The sequence below is a fragment of the Apium graveolens genome, unplaced genomic scaffold, assembly GCF_009905375.1.
Source record: "Apium graveolens cultivar Ventura unplaced genomic scaffold, ASM990537v1 ctg6062, whole genome shotgun sequence".
Taxonomy (NCBI): domain Eukaryota; kingdom Viridiplantae; phylum Streptophyta; class Magnoliopsida; order Apiales; family Apiaceae; genus Apium; species Apium graveolens.
This window is the reverse complement of record NW_027419205.1, coordinates 17,581-34,925: the sequence shown is the minus strand read 5'-3', so window position 1 is coordinate 34,925 and position 17,345 is coordinate 17,581. Positions and strand designations below refer to the sequence as shown.

At 33.7% G+C, this 17,345-nt stretch overlaps 2 protein-coding genes across 2 annotated transcripts; one reads left to right on the top strand and one right to left on the bottom strand.

Annotated features, from left to right (window-relative positions):
• Nucleotides 1-3,941: 3,941 nt before the first annotated feature.
• On the top strand, nucleotides 3,942-5,352 carry LOC141702994 (secreted RxLR effector protein 161-like). The gene is made up of 2 exons (XM_074506616.1): nucleotides 3,942-4,041; nucleotides 5,012-5,352. The coding sequence occupies exons 1-2, from the start codon at nucleotides 3,942-3,944 to the stop codon at nucleotides 5,350-5,352; spliced, it is 441 nt and encodes a 146-aa protein (XP_074362717.1).
• Nucleotides 5,353-9,959: 4,607 nt separating this feature from the next.
• On the bottom strand, nucleotides 9,960-13,353 carry LOC141702993 (transcriptional activator hap3-like). The gene is made up of 3 exons (XM_074506615.1): nucleotides 13,301-13,353; nucleotides 10,442-10,539; nucleotides 9,960-10,273 (listed from the first exon to the last, which is right to left on the bottom strand). The coding sequence occupies exons 1-3, from the start codon at nucleotides 13,351-13,353 to the stop codon at nucleotides 9,960-9,962; spliced, it is 465 nt and encodes a 154-aa protein (XP_074362716.1).
• Nucleotides 13,354-17,345: the final 3,992 nt, after the last annotated feature.

Genomic DNA, 17,345 nt, shown 5'->3' with positions numbered 1-17,345 from the left:
ATAAAGCCAAATATGCACTTTCAAAAACTCTATCAATTCCCTTCACAGGGAAGAGAGTGCATTTGAGGCCTTATTGGATGATGGAATTCATGGATGATAAGGGAGTTAAAAGATTTTTCAGACTGGATGACCAATTGAGTATCTCTAGCAATTAGACTTTATTGGAAATGCAAGAAATGCTGGATCTATTGGAAGCTGATGAACTTGAATTCCACAGACAACTCCAGAATCAAATAGAGAAAAACAACATGAAGCTTATGAAGAAATTTAGACAATCAAAGAAATAGAAATATCTGCTCAGACTAGAGGAGCACCTTGATAATAATTGTGAGAACTCTTTGTATACTTTGCTTTGTTCAATTTTTAATAAATTTTGTAGCACTTATAAGTTTTATCTACTACCTTTTTAATATGTATTTTAGGGTGTTTTGTTATCATCAAGTTTCTCTTAATTTATGGCTATAATTCCAGTAGACATAAATTTGGGGAGATTATTAGGAATATGTTGTGAACTTGATGATAAGTTAAACAAAATACCTTAGTAGATTTAACTTAGTGAATTTTGTAGACTCGATGGATGATCAAATATAGTCCCGAAGGATGAACTTTATAGTCTAGAGGGATGACAAACTGACATCCATCGAGTGAGTAGCTTATGTAATAAATAAGATCTGTAACATATTTCTGCAAACAACATGTATTAGTCAAGTAGATTGCTTAGGGTTCTATAAGTCATGTTGACTACTAGATTGATATGCAAAATAGGTTGATTAATTGTAAATATGAGATGTCTTGTAATTCTGTATAAAAGAAATAGAGTCAAGTGGCAAATAGACTCCCGACGGATGATCTACAAGACTCCCGACGGATGATCTACAAGACTCCCGACGGATGATCAACAAAACTCCCGACAGATGACAAGCATATTCCCGACGATGATAAATTCAAATAGTTGTTGATAGTGACAACACAGTCACATGCGTTGGGTGTTTGCAAAAGGAATGTGGCAGCCTGTTAAGTAGGAATTTGAGAACAAAGAAGCATTACCATTTCCATGTAATTGTGAAGATATTCAAAGATGCTGGAATAGAGTAATGAAGCAGCATGGAGTTAAACTAGATATGTTTTGTTTTATTATCTTGTTTTATTGTCTTGTAAACTTGGTGATATATAAACCAAGTGTATCAAGTAGAACAATTAACTAAGCAAGCTTATTTTCAGAGAAACATATCAAGCTATATTTTGTAAGCATTTCTCTGTAGTTTAGTTGTTCAAACTTGTAAGAAGCTGTGAGCTATTGAAAGCCTTACAGAGTTCTCAATTTGATATATATATATATATATATATATATCTGGCGGATACTTTCGAATTCACCAGAAAGTTTTAAAAGCTCGTGTTTTTATTACTTAGTATTTTGATTTCTATCCCTTTTTTATTCCGCACCATTGCTAATCAAACACTGTTATATTTATCAAGTTAGAATATTTTAAAGTTGAAAAAGTAGCCAGAATTGCATTCAACCCCCTTCTGTAATTCTTGTTGTATTGTTAGGGAATAACACATGTCATTCACAGAAATTTGCTTGACTTGAGAGAAGTGATGAAAGGTCTTGTTTGGTTTCTCAATTGGACCAAATTTCTTTATGATTTCTTCATCAATCTTTCTCTATTTGTCATCCAATTCCTTCTCAACTGCTGCAACATCAAGCTTCTTGAAATTTGTCTTTGAATCCAACTTAGCAGCTGCTATCTGGATCAGATCAATGCTGTCCAAGACTGGTGGCTTAGGATAAGTGATTTCTGGAACAATTACTTGACTAAATTGTATGTTTAGCACATTCTCCCTCTCACTGATTGGATCTTCTTGACTAACTGAGACAAGTGAATCTTTTCCCCCCTTTTGTTAGCATCAAGTTGAGTGGATGTAGAAGTTTGTGTAGCCACTAAATTTTGAAGCAACTGGGTTTGCTGGGCTTGATGTAAATGAATTGCAGTGATAGAAACTTCCAATGTCTTAAGTCTTGTGTCCAAGGAGTCCACTTTGCTGGGAAAATTGGAGATTTTCCTTAGTTGTCTATTGATGTCAAGTAGGGTTGTGTTAGGAAATTTAGCATCCATTCTCTCAGAGACATCCTTCTTGACCTGATCAATCTCTATTTTAATTGCAGTGACATCCATATTGTATTGAAGAGATTAAATTTGGTGCAGTTGAAGAGAATTGAGATGTGCTTGAAGAAGCTTCTTGGTGTTGGCATTGGTTGTAGCTTGAAGAGCTGTCTGAGTTTGTTGAATGATATGAAAAAGAGTAGTCTTGAAGTGTTGCTCATCACATTCTTTAAAAACACCCAAGATGGAATATTTGATCTGGAGCTAGAGCTTACTTCTCCCCCTCTGTGCATAGACTATTCCTCATCATCATCATCTTCATCCCCAAATATGTCTTCAGAACCACCAGTTCCATAATCAACATCATCACCAACTATGGGAGGCATGGCTGAGATGACATCCTTAGCCCTTTGCATAGAAGCAGTAGTATGCACCAAGTTGAGCATCCTTTCAGCATCCTCATTATCCTGTCCAACTAGAGTTTGATAAGCTAAAATCGGATGAGTAAATGTCTCAGCATCCAAGGAGATATTTATGTAATGTCATCCCTAATCCTGATGCTTAGATTACTAATGTGGCCTTGTTGATAAATTCTTTCTGAATGACTGCACACACATGCTACACTGTTTGGGCCATATCTTGAGTTCCAGAAACCCAAATTGGATGATTCAACAGCCCACGCGAAGATAACGAGATTCTCTATCATTCTAAGTGGTCCAGAGATCAATATCTATCTGGAGCGGGCCCGAATTTCTGAAAAAAGTGAACTGCGAATTTTACTGGGAAAAACAGAATCAGTTTGGGAAACACATTTGTATTTTCCTTAAAATATTAAAATAGATTAATTAGATACATATAGATACATCAGATATTATTATTAGGGATTAAGTTCCTAGAGAAGAAAAAGGAGGCTACGCTCAAGAGGGAAAAAGTTTGAAGAAGAGGAGATTGCTGCATCTACAGTTTTCATCTTTTCTCCTTACTTTTTCATTATGTTTATATGTATTGGTTTCTTTTGAGATTATGAACTAATTTTCTCTCTAGACCTTTAATGGATTCTCTTGTTAATATATAAGTTGTATTCTTTTCTCCCTGTTTTTATGGTGATTTTAGTTGTTTATATTAATTTGTGTTTAATGCTTCTCAAAGATTGATCACCATGGAGATTGATTTCGTAATTTAGGTGAACTTAGAAGAGAAACCCTAAGTTAAGATCCAATTAATATATCTTAGAATTAATATTTATATTAATTTGTGGTTAGGATAGTAATATACCTAAATACCCTAAGAAGTCCAATTAAGACGAAACTTAATGTTATTTATGGTTTTAAATCTTACATATAAATATGGGGGTTATTGCATAAATTAGAGTCACTTGAGATTCAGAAGGTCCTTATGAATACATGATTGTCTTGGAGTAATAATTATACCACGAGAATAGATGCTAAAGGAGAAACTTATTGAAGAACATTAGATGAAATTAAAGGCCTAGTTTTCATTCTCTTGGAATTTCTTATTCCCTTTTGTGTTAGTTTAATTATTTAGTGATAATTTAGTAAACTTCACTTAATTTTTATTTGACTTGAATTGAAAGAAAAGTAGTAATTGGTATTTAACATCTTATTAATAGTCTTCATAGGAACGAATTTATATACTGCTTGTTGCGATACGTGCTCTTGCGTTAAGGTTGTAAAACCGATAACAAGTACGATAGTTGAGTTTCGTGATGTAACTTTCTTGGAGGAAGTGTTCCATATGAAGACTGGTATACCTTTGGGTAATTTTGAGGATGATCCCACTCACACATCGAGTTCTATTCAAGATCATGTGAAAAAAATGGCAAATATGGGGGCGGATCCTGGTAGTAACTCTACTTCTAATGAAGTAGAGGAAACTAGAAGGATGAAGCGTGGAAAGGTAGTCAAGAACTTTGGAAGTAATTTTGTAACTTACAGTGTCGAGGATGAGCCTTTAACTTTCTGTCAGGCCATGGATTATTCGGAGTCAAGGCATTAGAAAGGCGTTGTGAAGAGTGAAATTGATTCAATTGTTTCTAACGGAATATGGGAGTTAGTTGATCTCCCTCTTGGGTGTTCTACTATTGGATGTAAATGGATCTTTAAGAGGAAGCTAAACCCTTATGGCTCAATAAATAAGTACAAGGCTAGGCTAGTTTCTAAGGGATTTAGGAAAATAGAAGGCATTGACTATTTTGATACATACTCTCCTATTGCCCGAATGATAACAATCAGAATGCTTCTTGCATTGGCTTTCGTACATGGTTTTATCATCCATCAAATGGATATAAAGACAACTTTTCTTCATGGTGACCTTGAAGAAGAGATTTATATGGATTATCCTGGGGGATTTGTTGCTTCTAATAATAAGAAGAAAGTATGTAGACTAGTCAAGTCCATCTATGGCCTTAAACAATCACCTATAGACTGGCATAAAAAGTTTAATGAAACTGTTTTAGACTTCGAGTTTTTAATTAATGAAAGTGACAAGTGTGTCTACTATAAGGTTAGAGGTAATGATTGTGTGATTGTGTGATTATGTGGTTGTATGTAGATGATATTTTGTTGTTTGGAACCAATAGTGAGATTATTAACGTGACAAAGAGTTTCTTGAAGAGGCACTTTGAAATGAAGGATATGAGATTCTTGGGATCAAGTTGACTTAGTCAACTGATGGAATAACATTGTCACAGTCTTATTATATAGAGAACTCTATACTTGAGAAGTACGATTATTCAAATTGTAGAATCTCTAGAACACCATATGATTACAAAGTTGCAATAGTCAAGAATAGTTCAGGAGTTCTCGTATCTCAGTTAAGGTACTCTCGGATTATCGGGAGTTTGCAATATCTTGCTAATGTGACTAGACCTTATATTTTTTCTTCAGTGTCTAAGTTAGCAAGATATACAGGCTGTCCAAACAAGGCTCATTGTGAGGTACTGGTTAGAGTTCTCAGATATCTCAAGGGAACTATTTCCCTTGGCTTGCATTACCAAAGATTTCTGGGGGTACTCGAGGGGTACCGTGATGCAAATTTGATAACTAAGAAATCCGGTTCCAATGGAGTGACTGGATATGTGTTTACCCTTGTGGGGGGAACAGTGTCCTGGAAGTATTCTAGACAGACTTTGATTACTCGGTATACTTTTGAGTCTGAGTTGTGTGCACTTGATACCTCGAGGATGGAGGCTGAATGGTTACATGGACTCATGCAATGTTACCTGTAGTAAGAAAGTTGCTTCTTGCCATTTCTGTTTATTGGATAGCCGTACAACTACCGACAAGATCAGAAGTGTGAAGTATAATGCTAAGACAAAGATACACATCCAAGTTAGACTGAAGTCTATAAGGGGTCTTGTAGCTGATAGATCTGTACATAAAAGAGACACGATCATAACATCTCAAATCCGTAGATCTGCACCATAACCTTTTGACTTGTCGTCGTCTATGGAGTGTGGTTACACCAAATGGATAGAGATTCAAGGTCAAACATTCCATCTAAATCTAGTAGCCATTGAAGTAGGGAACATAGTTGGGTTCAAACCCAGAAGGGTACCGACTCTGAAAATCAAGTCATGGTAAAATCTGATATGCATTTCTGTATGGATTTGTAGGGGATTGTTAGAAAATTGAAAGTTTGAGACATGTTTAAGACCCATTCTTGATGTAATTTCCTAAAACTAATTGTTGGAGGTTGTTCCTTGTAATGAGTACTTAAACTTTCATGTTTGGATCTAAGTCATTTTCTTAGTATAATCCATATAGAAATTGAGGTGAAATTAGTAGCTTGAAATGAGTTTGTGGGTTTTATCCCACCTTGATTAAGTAAAGAGGGGTGTAGTGCTTTATATAGTACAATGTGCAAGATTAGTATACCAACTACTAAGGTATGTGGGTGTGCATGGTGTTATTGTATGGCTCGCGCGCACACACACGAATGTCTCGGCGTCACGCATACGCGGGGCGACCTGGTCGATGAATTTTACTGCTTGTTTAATTAAAATATTTACTGATTTATTATATTATTTTAATATGAATATTGAATCTATATAATAAGAAAATCAGTATTTGCTGATCATGAATTACAAATTCTAATTGCTGGAATAAACACTAATCAATATTTGCTTAAGTTGACAGATCCTGATGCATGGCTGCATCAGGATCTGCTGAGACTGTGAAATCCTAACTCCTGGCTGGATCATGATTTGCTGAGGCTGGATCAAGATTTACTGAGAATGTAATATCTTCAGTTACGTTTTGGTTTTGTATTATATATAGAACTAAAAGATTGGGAAAAGATATACCTCGATCACATACGTGTGAAACCCTAGCTGCTATCTCTCTCTCTCCTCCATAACATACAGATTAGCATAGAGGTTTGTGGGCGAACTGAGGTTTGTTCGCTGTTGAGCTTTGCGTAACTCTGTACGAATTGCTCTGTGATGTTGTATCCGGGAAGCGATATTGCAACCCAACACAGCGTAAGTGGGGCCAATAATCTCTTCAAGAACAGTCTAGACTTCTCGAAAGTTAGGCGCCTATACTGTTCATAGTTCTTTCAGATTTATTAAAACATCTCTTAGAGCTAAGTATTTTATCCACTCTTTGTAAATTCAGTTACTGATTTTTCTTGTTATTTGCCTTCGGGTTTTATTTCGTTATTTTGTTTAATTTGCATGTTCTTATTAATTTGTAATATATAACTGTCCCATTATTACGCGTAAGCTAATTTTATCCAATAGTCTCAACGACAGGTCTACTATGTTACAATCAAAGTTATTTATCTAGTTTCATGAACATAAAAAGTTATTTTTTTTCAGAGTCTCATTCCCAGCTCATATTTTACAGATGTCGATATGCACGCACATGACATGTAGAGATGCTGATGTGTATTTTTTTATGCGTCTTATATTGTAAATGTATTTTATTGAAAGATTGCAACAATAAGAAACATCTTATATTGTAGATGTATTTTATTGGAAGATTGCAAGGTATAATAGGAACCCATAACAATGAGAAATGACAATTTTATTACTTTATAAAGCATTCCATTGCAATCCGTCATTTTAAAATGCATTCATTTGTAATTTGTCAAATTTAGCGGTTTTTTCGTAGTGAACTGAGCAAGAAGAAACTCTCTATATATAAACAAATGAATTGAATAGTCAGCCAAATTCATTGTTCAGAGCAGTAAGAATGTGCATAGGTTATGTTTTTTTTCTAATTAATTTGTATTTGATCTAAATAAATGAACAGCATTTTCTCTTCGGATGCATATATGATAGAATCCTCAAGAAAATTAGGAACTAAATGATATTACAACATGTGATAATGAAATATCTACGAAACTACAGTAGCAAGTCATTGGATTTGGAGGCTCAGAAGTGGTTTGTAGGTGATCACTGATCAGGCAACACATATAGTAATTTGTTGAGCCATTTTGAAAATGCTGTCCTACAAATGGTATCAATCACGTATAGTAATCTTGAACAGTGCTTCCGCGGATAGGTAATCTCCATCATGGATCTTACTATTTCATCAATGTCATATTTGACAAATGACCACTTAAGGAGCCGGAAGAGGTAATTCTCTTGTGGATGCGAATTTAATATGCACTCCGACATAACAATGCAGTTGATTCCAGCTATTAAGATGAATATTCATATTCAGAGCCAGCATAAACAACAACCTTATGGTCATTGCAACATAATAAATAATTACTACATTCGCATCCAACAATGCAGAACATCTAAATTTAAAGAGTCCGAGTTTAGTGGGAAATCTTCCATAGTTCCATGACATGGTATCTATTCAATGAAGTCATATCTTTGAATGCAATGTTTGTGCCACAAAAAGTTGGTCCAGTTGATCTTATGCTCTCCTAACTAATCTTGGTTTGTAATCATTTTGAGTTCTGTCAAATCCCATACATACGCATCCCCCCTTGTGCATTTGGAATGGCATAGTATTGTTGTAGTTCGGGATTGATTTGAGGCATTTTCCATGAGATAATTTCAATACTCAAACTGACCATGGAAGAGGAAGCGAGTTGATCAGAATTAATTTTGTGATTATACCATGGTTCATGCTACAACCCAATGTTGTTTTCATTTCCCAGTTTGACTTGAAAATGCCATCGATCCATAACTCTTTCCGAGACTGATAAGAACAAATTGCTGATTCCAGAAAGATTTATGAATGGAAACAATTACTGCTTTAATGAGCTGACCACGGCCCGCATAAGATATGAACTTGGTAGTCCATGTTATTATTTGCTCCAGGACTAAATTTATTTTCTTATTTTTTTAGTTAATATACTTAGCCTGCAACAACTAGTATAGTATACCTAGCCAATAAGTAGTTCCTTCTCTCGAAGAAATAGCTAGTCTGTTTCTTATCTTTCTTGATTAAAATTTGAGTCATTTAGATAGCTGTTTAGTATGAGCACATATAAAATACTGTTTTACTGACCGATAAATATAAGAACTCCTATTGTTTCATACCTGTTTTCTCCGTATTATTTCAGCAACAAATCATATGCGCTTTTCATTATAAAACTAACAGTCCAATTGAGAATTCTTTTAATTAGGCTTTCGATCAAACAAGGACAATTTTTGAAGGTCACCTGGTAGCTATCATTGGAACCCCTAAGAATTCAACTAGGAGCCTTCCTCTAGAAAATCCCCCACATTTCTTTCAAACCAGTCCACAGTTGTTTTGCATTTCTGAAGTGAGACTCCTGGGATCCAAAATGGAATCAAAGTGAATATCAATACGATCAATAACTCAATATCATTATTATTAGACTCAAATTCAAAGATTTCTTGGAAGAAATTGACCTATCATGACCAGTAACCGTGTCACCGTTATTTTTATTTATAGCAAAGATTTTGGAGGAGTTCTAGTGATCTTTAAATTGATTAAAGAAAAAAGAAGTGTTCCTATCTCCCTTATTGAGCCATCTAGTTCTGGAAGTCTGAGCCCAAAACAACTTCTCAATAATCAAGGTTTCATCAAGCTCTTTCAGGTAGAGATTTCTTGTTTTTGAAGTTCAGAGTCAAGCATCATGTCTGGTTGAACCTCTTGTAATTCGTCCTTAAGGATCTACACATTTTTAAAAATATTTCCAGCATTCTAATCATAATATTCCCAAAGAACCCAGAGTTCTTTTTTTTGTTTTGTTTTTTCAACCATTTTATTATAATCTGATTCAAGTAACAGCGGCAAATGCACCAAGTAACCAGTGTTAGGAACTTGTTTGTCATTATTTGATTCAAGTAAATGCAGGAACTTATTGCTGCAAGATTTTTTGCTGCAACCAAAAAAATCTTTTTTATTCTTTTTTCTCCATCTCTGTGTACTTTCTACATGCACCAAGTGTATTATGTTTGAGGAAGGAAAAATAAGTAGTTAAATGTGACAATAGTGTAAAGATGTGTCAAATGATAATATTTGAAAATTATATATTGTGTCATAAGAAGATTTGGAAAGTTTTTTAACACTTCTCGCTAAAAGTTTTTTAACACTACTCGGCTAGTACAAATGAATTAGCCACCATGAAACAAATATATATCCAGTTGCATGAATTTCTCACTGGGAGGAAGAACAACACACGAAATTAATTGTCATAGTTACATAGTTTATTACTTTTTAAACTTAAAATTTATAAAGAAAACATGTATTATGTAACTTCTTTAGATTTAACAAAGCCCTGAGCCTATTGGCACTTGGAAAATTGTTTATGGTAGGCTATTACCATTCGAACCAGCAGCACTACGTGAAGGTCCATCACTGTGACCATCCCTTACAAAACCTCTCACTGCCATAATCCGGTTCAGATTTCAGGGAGCTCACCCCTCAAGGGGGGATGCTCGTCAACTCCATATGCACGAAAGTGATTTAGATAGAGAAATAGTGGGCCAATGTACCTGTAGAACCCATGATTGTTCATTGCTATTAACACATCCTCACCAGTGATGGTTGTCCGCTTCTCCTCCATGCACCTAGTGTTTGCTTGAGTTGTCATAAATCTGATAAATTTGGACACACATTCCTGGATTGATATTACTGCACCAGCAGATATCCCTCGATCATTTGCCACCATTCTGCTCAACTGGCTTAACACATATTCAGCCGGCAACAAGTTTCCTGACAAGATCCAATTTTCATATTAGCTTACATAGTTGTACACAATAGGTAAAAATAACATAAAAGTATATTAACTGTATAAAAGCACATCAAGCTCAAAAATTGTAAAATGATAAATAAATAAATGATCTAGCTAGATAAAGAGTGAGATGATAGAAATGATTTGACCTGAATCTCTAGGTTGTTGTCTACTAATCTCCCCGCCATAATCAAAACTATCTCTTTCTTGAAATTTTCTCTTCATCTCTCTGAATTTCAAGGCAACTCTGGACACAAGACTCAGAAAATGGAAAAAACCCCTTATTTCTTTCAAGAGAAATAATTAGCCTTTTATTTATAAACCTGAAAAAGGCTTGACACGTTGATAATAATGTGACACGCACATGTACATGCACACTGACACCACATGTACATGCAAACTGACACGTGAACGGGTGATATGTATATGCACATGATAATGATAATGTGACATTTTAAGAACAAGTTTTATACAGACAATAGTTTCAAAAAAAAAAGTGTTATACAGACAAAAAAATATTTAAATTAAATATCTTATATTCTAAATTAATAATTAGTAACTAAATAACAAATACTCTATGGAAAAACATAATTAATTTAGACAATATTTTTAACCATTATAATCAAATTTTTTTTATGTTTTGTCAAATATAATTAACTTTAAATATGTTTATTAGAATCAATGGTACTCTTGGGGTATTCTAGTGGGCCGCACACACATATATGTTAAAATCAACTATATGTATAAGTACACATAATAAATAAAAATAAATTAATATTTTTCTTTGAATATATGATATAAAAACAAAAATTTGAATAAAAAAAAATTAAATAAACACAGTCACTAGTACATTATTTTGTTAATCATTAATGATGACATGTCAATTTTTAATTTTAAATGTCTAGTGCGCATTCTAGAAATAAAAAATATTACATGTATATGATATACAAAGTAAAATGAACATAAAGAATTTAGTCTAAGTTTTAGCAAGTTTTAATATACTTTGATAAATATTAAATAGTACAAGCCAATAACAATAATAAGAGCTCAATTTTTTCTTTTAAAAAAAAGAGCTCAATTTTTTGGTGAAGTTCGTCATTATTTTCTCCAATATTAACAAAACTAAAAATTTAGAATAAAATATAATGTATACAAATTTGCACGAATATATGATAAACCAAGGGGAAGATCTTACGTGAACTTGAAATATGCATTTTTTTAATATTATACTTGCATTAATATAAACTGCATCACATTATGCATGATAGAACCTAGAGTAGTTAACCACTCCACATGCAATAAGTACCTTTCTCTAATGTGCTAGTATTGGCATTTAGTACCAAACACAACTAAAACTTTGTTTAACTGTTGTAAAATATCTTTACAATCATTAATGACCCTATGAAAATAAGACTTCCCTCCCTCTGCATTAATCACATCCACCATCCTTTTGCATCACACTTAATATGTAACTGTTCGTCCTCCACATCTTAGTCCATGATATTGCCACACCAAAACCTATTATTTCAACTTTTCTAGATTACACTCTATCCTAAATCACCGTGCTACGAGATCGAATAAAACATACCAACCGTTCCGAATAATAAAACCCACCCCATCTGTCCAGTCCTCATTTGGCATGCCGCATCAGTATTAATTTTTACCCACCCATCACGTAGCTTGCACCATATTTTACACCACATTCTACTACATGCTTTCTTTTATGCAGATTGCTTAGCCATTTCCTCTAGCCCGGTTCCATTCTGCAACCATACTAGTAGACCTTAGCCGATTACATTCTGCAACCATACTAGCCGACCTTGACTAAATTCCAAAGCTACAAGTATTAAAATAGTTCCAGATCTAGTTATTTCGTCTATTCCTTATGTTCGAGCACATCATACCCACCATGTCATTATGCACCCCACTGCCACTCCAAAACACACTTTTTTAGTAGGGTGCACAATACCATTTGGTAATACCTGGACCGTATGTACTAACCCTAACCTAGCCCACACTTTCATAAAAAAAAATTCAAATAATACATGTATATCATCCTCCATATATAGCTGGAATCATGAAAATATTGGCCTGTTGTTTACACATTTTTTTCTCAGGGCGTCAGCAGTATAAAGAACTCGACGACATGAACGCTGAAGAAAATTAATAATCTTGTCTGGTAACTTAAGTCCTCATAGCTTCTTCCAGAACAGTTTCTCTGGTCCATAGATTTGAAATCATTATATTTTTATATGAGAATTAATGTACTTTGATTATATTAAAATTACCTTTGACCGAGTAATGATAGAAGTGTAATTCGGGTATATTATGAATCATATGAATGATCTAGAAATGATTTAAGCCTCCTAATTTTAGAAGTGATATTATTGGCCTCTTGTGTAACCTAGACTATAAAATGCGTAACCACGCTCAAATATTGATTTGATGTGATAGTCTACTTATTGATCAAGAAAACCTGGATTAAATTATGATGAGGATGACACATTACATGCATCTAGTTTAATCTATAATATGTGGTTAAAATGATTATATTACATTATACATTATTCACGAAACATTACTAGAAAAGGGTCAATAGACATCACCCTTTTATCATCAGTTGGAAATATAACCGATGTAAGAAATAGTTTTTATATCGGTTATTTTCAAACTGATCCTAAATATATATTTTTAAATCTTATTTTTAAATAAACGTTGTCTTATAGTCTTTTTTTTAAAAATAAAAAGTAACTTTCGCATCTGTTGTGTTTAAACTGATGTTAAAATACTAACTTTCACATCAGTTGTTTTCTTACGGATGTTCATTTCAGTTATTTACATCGGCTATTAAGAAATCATTGTCAATGTTAAATTTTTAAAAATAAAATAAAAAAGACAAGCTGGGAATAATTCCCCTTTTTTGCCCTTGACAAAATTTCAGCCCTTCCCCCAAATATTTCTCCCCCTTTTTCTATTATCTATTATTCCTCTTCTCTCACCCCACAAACCTTTTCCTCTCTCCACTTTCTACCTCCATCACACCTCCCTCGACATGAACCATGGTTTTAATGAACATCGATCTATCACCAAATATACGAGACCAATATCAAGTTCAATTAGCTCTGAATTTTAAGAGTTGAGAAGATAGTTTGAATTCAAATCCTAGTTCGAATGGGAAGAAAGTACGATTACAACATCAAGTTTGTTTTTGAAGGTAGTCTCAATCTGCAGGTAATTAACTCGATTAGCTTTGGGATTAGGTCGATTGACAAGAATACATTTTAGCGGGATTATTAACTTTAGATTGAGAGTTTGAGTTTGTTCATCCAGATAATTTACTTAATATTCAGGATTACTAGAGTTCTAGTCTGAATACGGTCCATTCTTGTGAAAAAGATAGTTTGAATCATAAAAGGTCTGATTAGTGAATATTTGATTAAAACTGAATCGGATCGTCCCTTGTTGTCGAGTGTGGATTTTAGTTTGATGTTGGTAATAAGAAGAATGAGAGAGTCTTTGTTCCCAGCCAGGATTTTTTCTGGTAAGTTTGATTATTCCAAGTGCTTTTGATTGTTTGATTTGATTGTATGAGCTTCAATTATAGAATTGATGTTGTTTGTTACTCGAATGCAGCACTCCGGATTATATTACTCCCAATGAGGCTCCGATTACCAACACTTTAAATTACAATGAGGTGCTTTTATAATATAAGTTTAATTTAGTTATTTGTGAAGTGACTCGTAATTGTACTGATTATGTATTTATTTTTGTTGCAGGAAGATATGTGTCTGTGAGTGAGGATTCGGGTTGTTCAAGTGTGAGAGATGATGGTAAGAATTGGATTCTGGTGGTTCCGTTGGCTGCATAACCTAGATGAGAGAGGAGAGTAATTATACAGAATGATGAGAGTATATTGTTGTTGTGGTATAAAGATCAGGTCCTGGTTATTAGGAGTAAATCATCTGCTGATAGTGCTTATACTCAAGGCCTCCTCAACGCTAAGCTCACTCAGGTAACCAAATCCTTTTACCCCCTCCCATACTAGTTTTTTTTTAAATTAAATTTCGGGGTTTCAGATTGTGTTTTTTCCGCTAATGCGTTATAAACTTATAATAAACAGTCACTTTGGGACATACGACAACTTAATCGAGTCATGCCTATGTTATTTTTGGGTTTTATCTATAAACCCTTAATATATATAACTTTGTGTCTCTATCGATATCAAGGAGGATTTTGGTCTATCATTTATGTAATGTCATCCCTAATCTTGATGCTTAGATTACTAATGTGGCCTTGTTGATAAATTCTTTCTCAATGACTACACACACATGCTACACTGTTTGGGGCATATCTTGAGTTCCAGAAGTCCAAATTAGATGATTCAACAGCCCACGTGAAGATAACGAGATTCTCTATCATTCTAAGGTGTTCCAGAGAGCAATATCTATCTGGAGCGGGCCCGAATTTCTGAAAAAAGTGAACTACGAATTTTACTGGGAAAAACATAATCAGTTGGGGAAACTTATTTATATTTTCCTTAAAATATTAAAATAGATTAATTAGATACATATAGATACATCAGATATTATTATTAGGGATTAAGTTACTAGAGAATAAAAAGGAGGTTACGCTCAAGAGGGAAAAAGCTTAAAGAAGAGGAGATTGCTGCATCTACAGTTTTCATCTTTTCACCTTACTTTTCCATTATGTTTATGTGTATTGGTTTCTTTTGAAATTATGAACTAATTTTCTCTCTAGGCCTTTAATAAATTCTCATGTTAAAATATAAGTTGTATTCTTTTTTCCCAGTTTTTGTGGTGATTTTAGTTGTTTATATTGATTTGTATTTAATGCTTCTCAAAGATTGATCACGATTGAGATTGATTTTGTAATTTAGGTGAACTTGGAAGAGAAACCCTAAGTTAAGACCCAATTAATATATCTTAGGATTAATATTTATATTAATTTATGGTTAGGATAGTAATATACCTATATACCCTAAAAAGTTCAATTAAGACGAAACTTAATGTTATTTATGGTTTTAAATCTTACATAGGAATATGGGGGTTATTGCATAAATTAGAGTCACTTGAGATTCAGAAGGTCCTTGTGAATACATGATTTTCTTGGACTAATAATTATACCACGAGAATAGATGCTAAAGGAGAAACTTATTAAAGAACATTAGATGAAATTAAAGGCCTAGTTTTCATTCTCTTGGAATTTCTTATTCGCTTTTGTGTTAGTTTAATTATTTAGTGATAATTTAGTAAACTTCACTTAATTTTTATTTGACTTGAATTGAAAGAAAAGTAGTAATTGGTATTTAACATCTTATTAATAGTCTTTGTAAGAACGAATTTATATACTACTTATTGGGATACGTGCTCTTACGTTAAGGTTGTAAAACCGACAATAAGTACGATAGTTGAGTTTCGTGATGTAACTTTGTTGGAGGAAGTGTTCCATATGAAGACTGGTATATCTTTGGGTAATTCCGAGGATGATCCCACTCAAACATCGAGTTCTATTCCTGATCATATGAAAAAAATGGTAAATATGGGGGCGGATCCTGGTACTAACTCTACTCCTAATGAAGTAGAGGAAATTAGAAGGAGGAAGTGTGGACAGGTAGTCAAGAACTTTGGAAGTAATTTTGTAACTTACAGTGTCGAGGATGAGCCTTTAACTTTATGTCAAGCCATGGATTATTCAGAGTCAAGGCATTAGAAAGGGGTTGTGAAGAGTGAAATTGACTCAACTGTTTCTAACGGAATATGGGAGTTAGTTGATCTCCCTCTTGGGTGTTCTACTATTGGATGTAAATGGATCTTTAAGAGGAAGCTACACTCTTATGGCTCAATAAATAAGTACAAGGCTAGGCTATTTTCTAAGGGATTTAGGAAAATAGAAGGCATTGACTATTTTGATACATACTCTCCTGTTGCCCGAATGATAACAATCAGAATGCTTCTTGTATTGGCTTTTGTACATGGTCTTATCATCCATCAAATGGATGTAAAGACAACTTTTCTTCATGGTGACCTTGAAGAAGAGATTTACAACTTCAAGCTCTACCAACAACAATTCAAAAATGGTAGTGAGAGTTGGTACCTGTGATATTGATGAGGATGAATCTCCTTGCTCCAAAGCCATTAGTGCATAATTTCTAAGTTCCTCATCTTCATCATTATCAGAATCATCCCAACTTTTTCCTTCTACAATATAAGCTTTGCTTTGTTGTTTCTTCAGAAGAGCTTCATACTTTGCTTCTAGTTCAAGATAAGCTTTGACTTTCTTTGCTGTCTTGGATTTCCTACATTCTGTAGCAAAATGGCCCAGATCATCACAATTGAAGCACCTTATCTTTGATATAGATACATCAGATATTATTATTAGGGATTAAGTTCCTAGAGAATAAAAAGGAGGCTACGCTCAAGAGGGAAAAAGCTTAAAGAAGAGGAGATTGCCGCATCTACAGTTTTCATCTTTTCTCCTTACTTTTCCATTATGTTTATGTGTATTGGTTTCTTTTGAGATTATGAACTAATTTTCTCTCTAGGCCTTTAATAAATTCTCTTGTTAGTATATAAGTTGTATTCTTTTCTCCCTGTTTTTATGGTGATTTTAGTTGTTTATATTGATTTGTATTTAATGCTTCTCAAAGATTGATCACCATTGAGAATGATTTTGTAATTTACGTGAACTTGGAAGAGAAACCCTAAGTTAAGACCCAATTAATATATCTTAGGATTAATATTTATATTAATTTATGGTTAGGATAGTAATATACCTAAATAACCTAAGAAGTCCAATTAAGACGAAACTTAATATTATTTATGGTTTTAAATCTTACATATAAATATGGGGGTTATTGCATAAATTAGAGTCACTTGAGATTCAAAAGGTCCTTATGAATACATGATTGTCTTGGACTAATAATTATACCACGAGAATAGATGCTAAAGGAGAAACCTATTGAAGAATATTAGATGAAATTAAAGGCCTAGTTTTCATTCTCTTGGAATTTCTTATTCCCTTTTGTGTTAGTTT

What these genes read in the sequence shown, in the direction of transcription:
- LOC141702994 (XM_074506616.1), top strand. Translation starts at nt 3,942, where the DNA reads ATGGCAAATATGGGGGCGGATCCTGGTAGTAACTCTACTTCTAATGAA. An exon ending in GGTAGTCAAGAACTTTGGAA is followed by an intron (nt 4,042 to 5,011) that starts GTAATTTTGTAA and finishes TTTTTTCTTCAG; the next exon opens with TGTCTAAGTTAGCAAGATAT.
- LOC141702993 (XM_074506615.1), bottom strand. Translation starts at nt 13,353, where the DNA reads ATGGTTCATGTCGAGGGAGGTGTGATGGAGGTAGAAAGTGGAGAGAGG. An exon ending in GAAAGTGGAGAGAGGAAAAG is followed by an intron (nt 10,540 to 13,300) that starts GTTTGTGGGGTG and finishes TCTTGTGTCCAG; the next exon opens with AGTTGCCTTGAAATTCAGAG. An exon ending in ACAACAACCTAGAGATTCAG is followed by an intron (nt 10,274 to 10,441) that starts GTCAAATCATTT and finishes GGATCTTGTCAG; the next exon opens with GAAACTTGTTGCCGGCTGAA.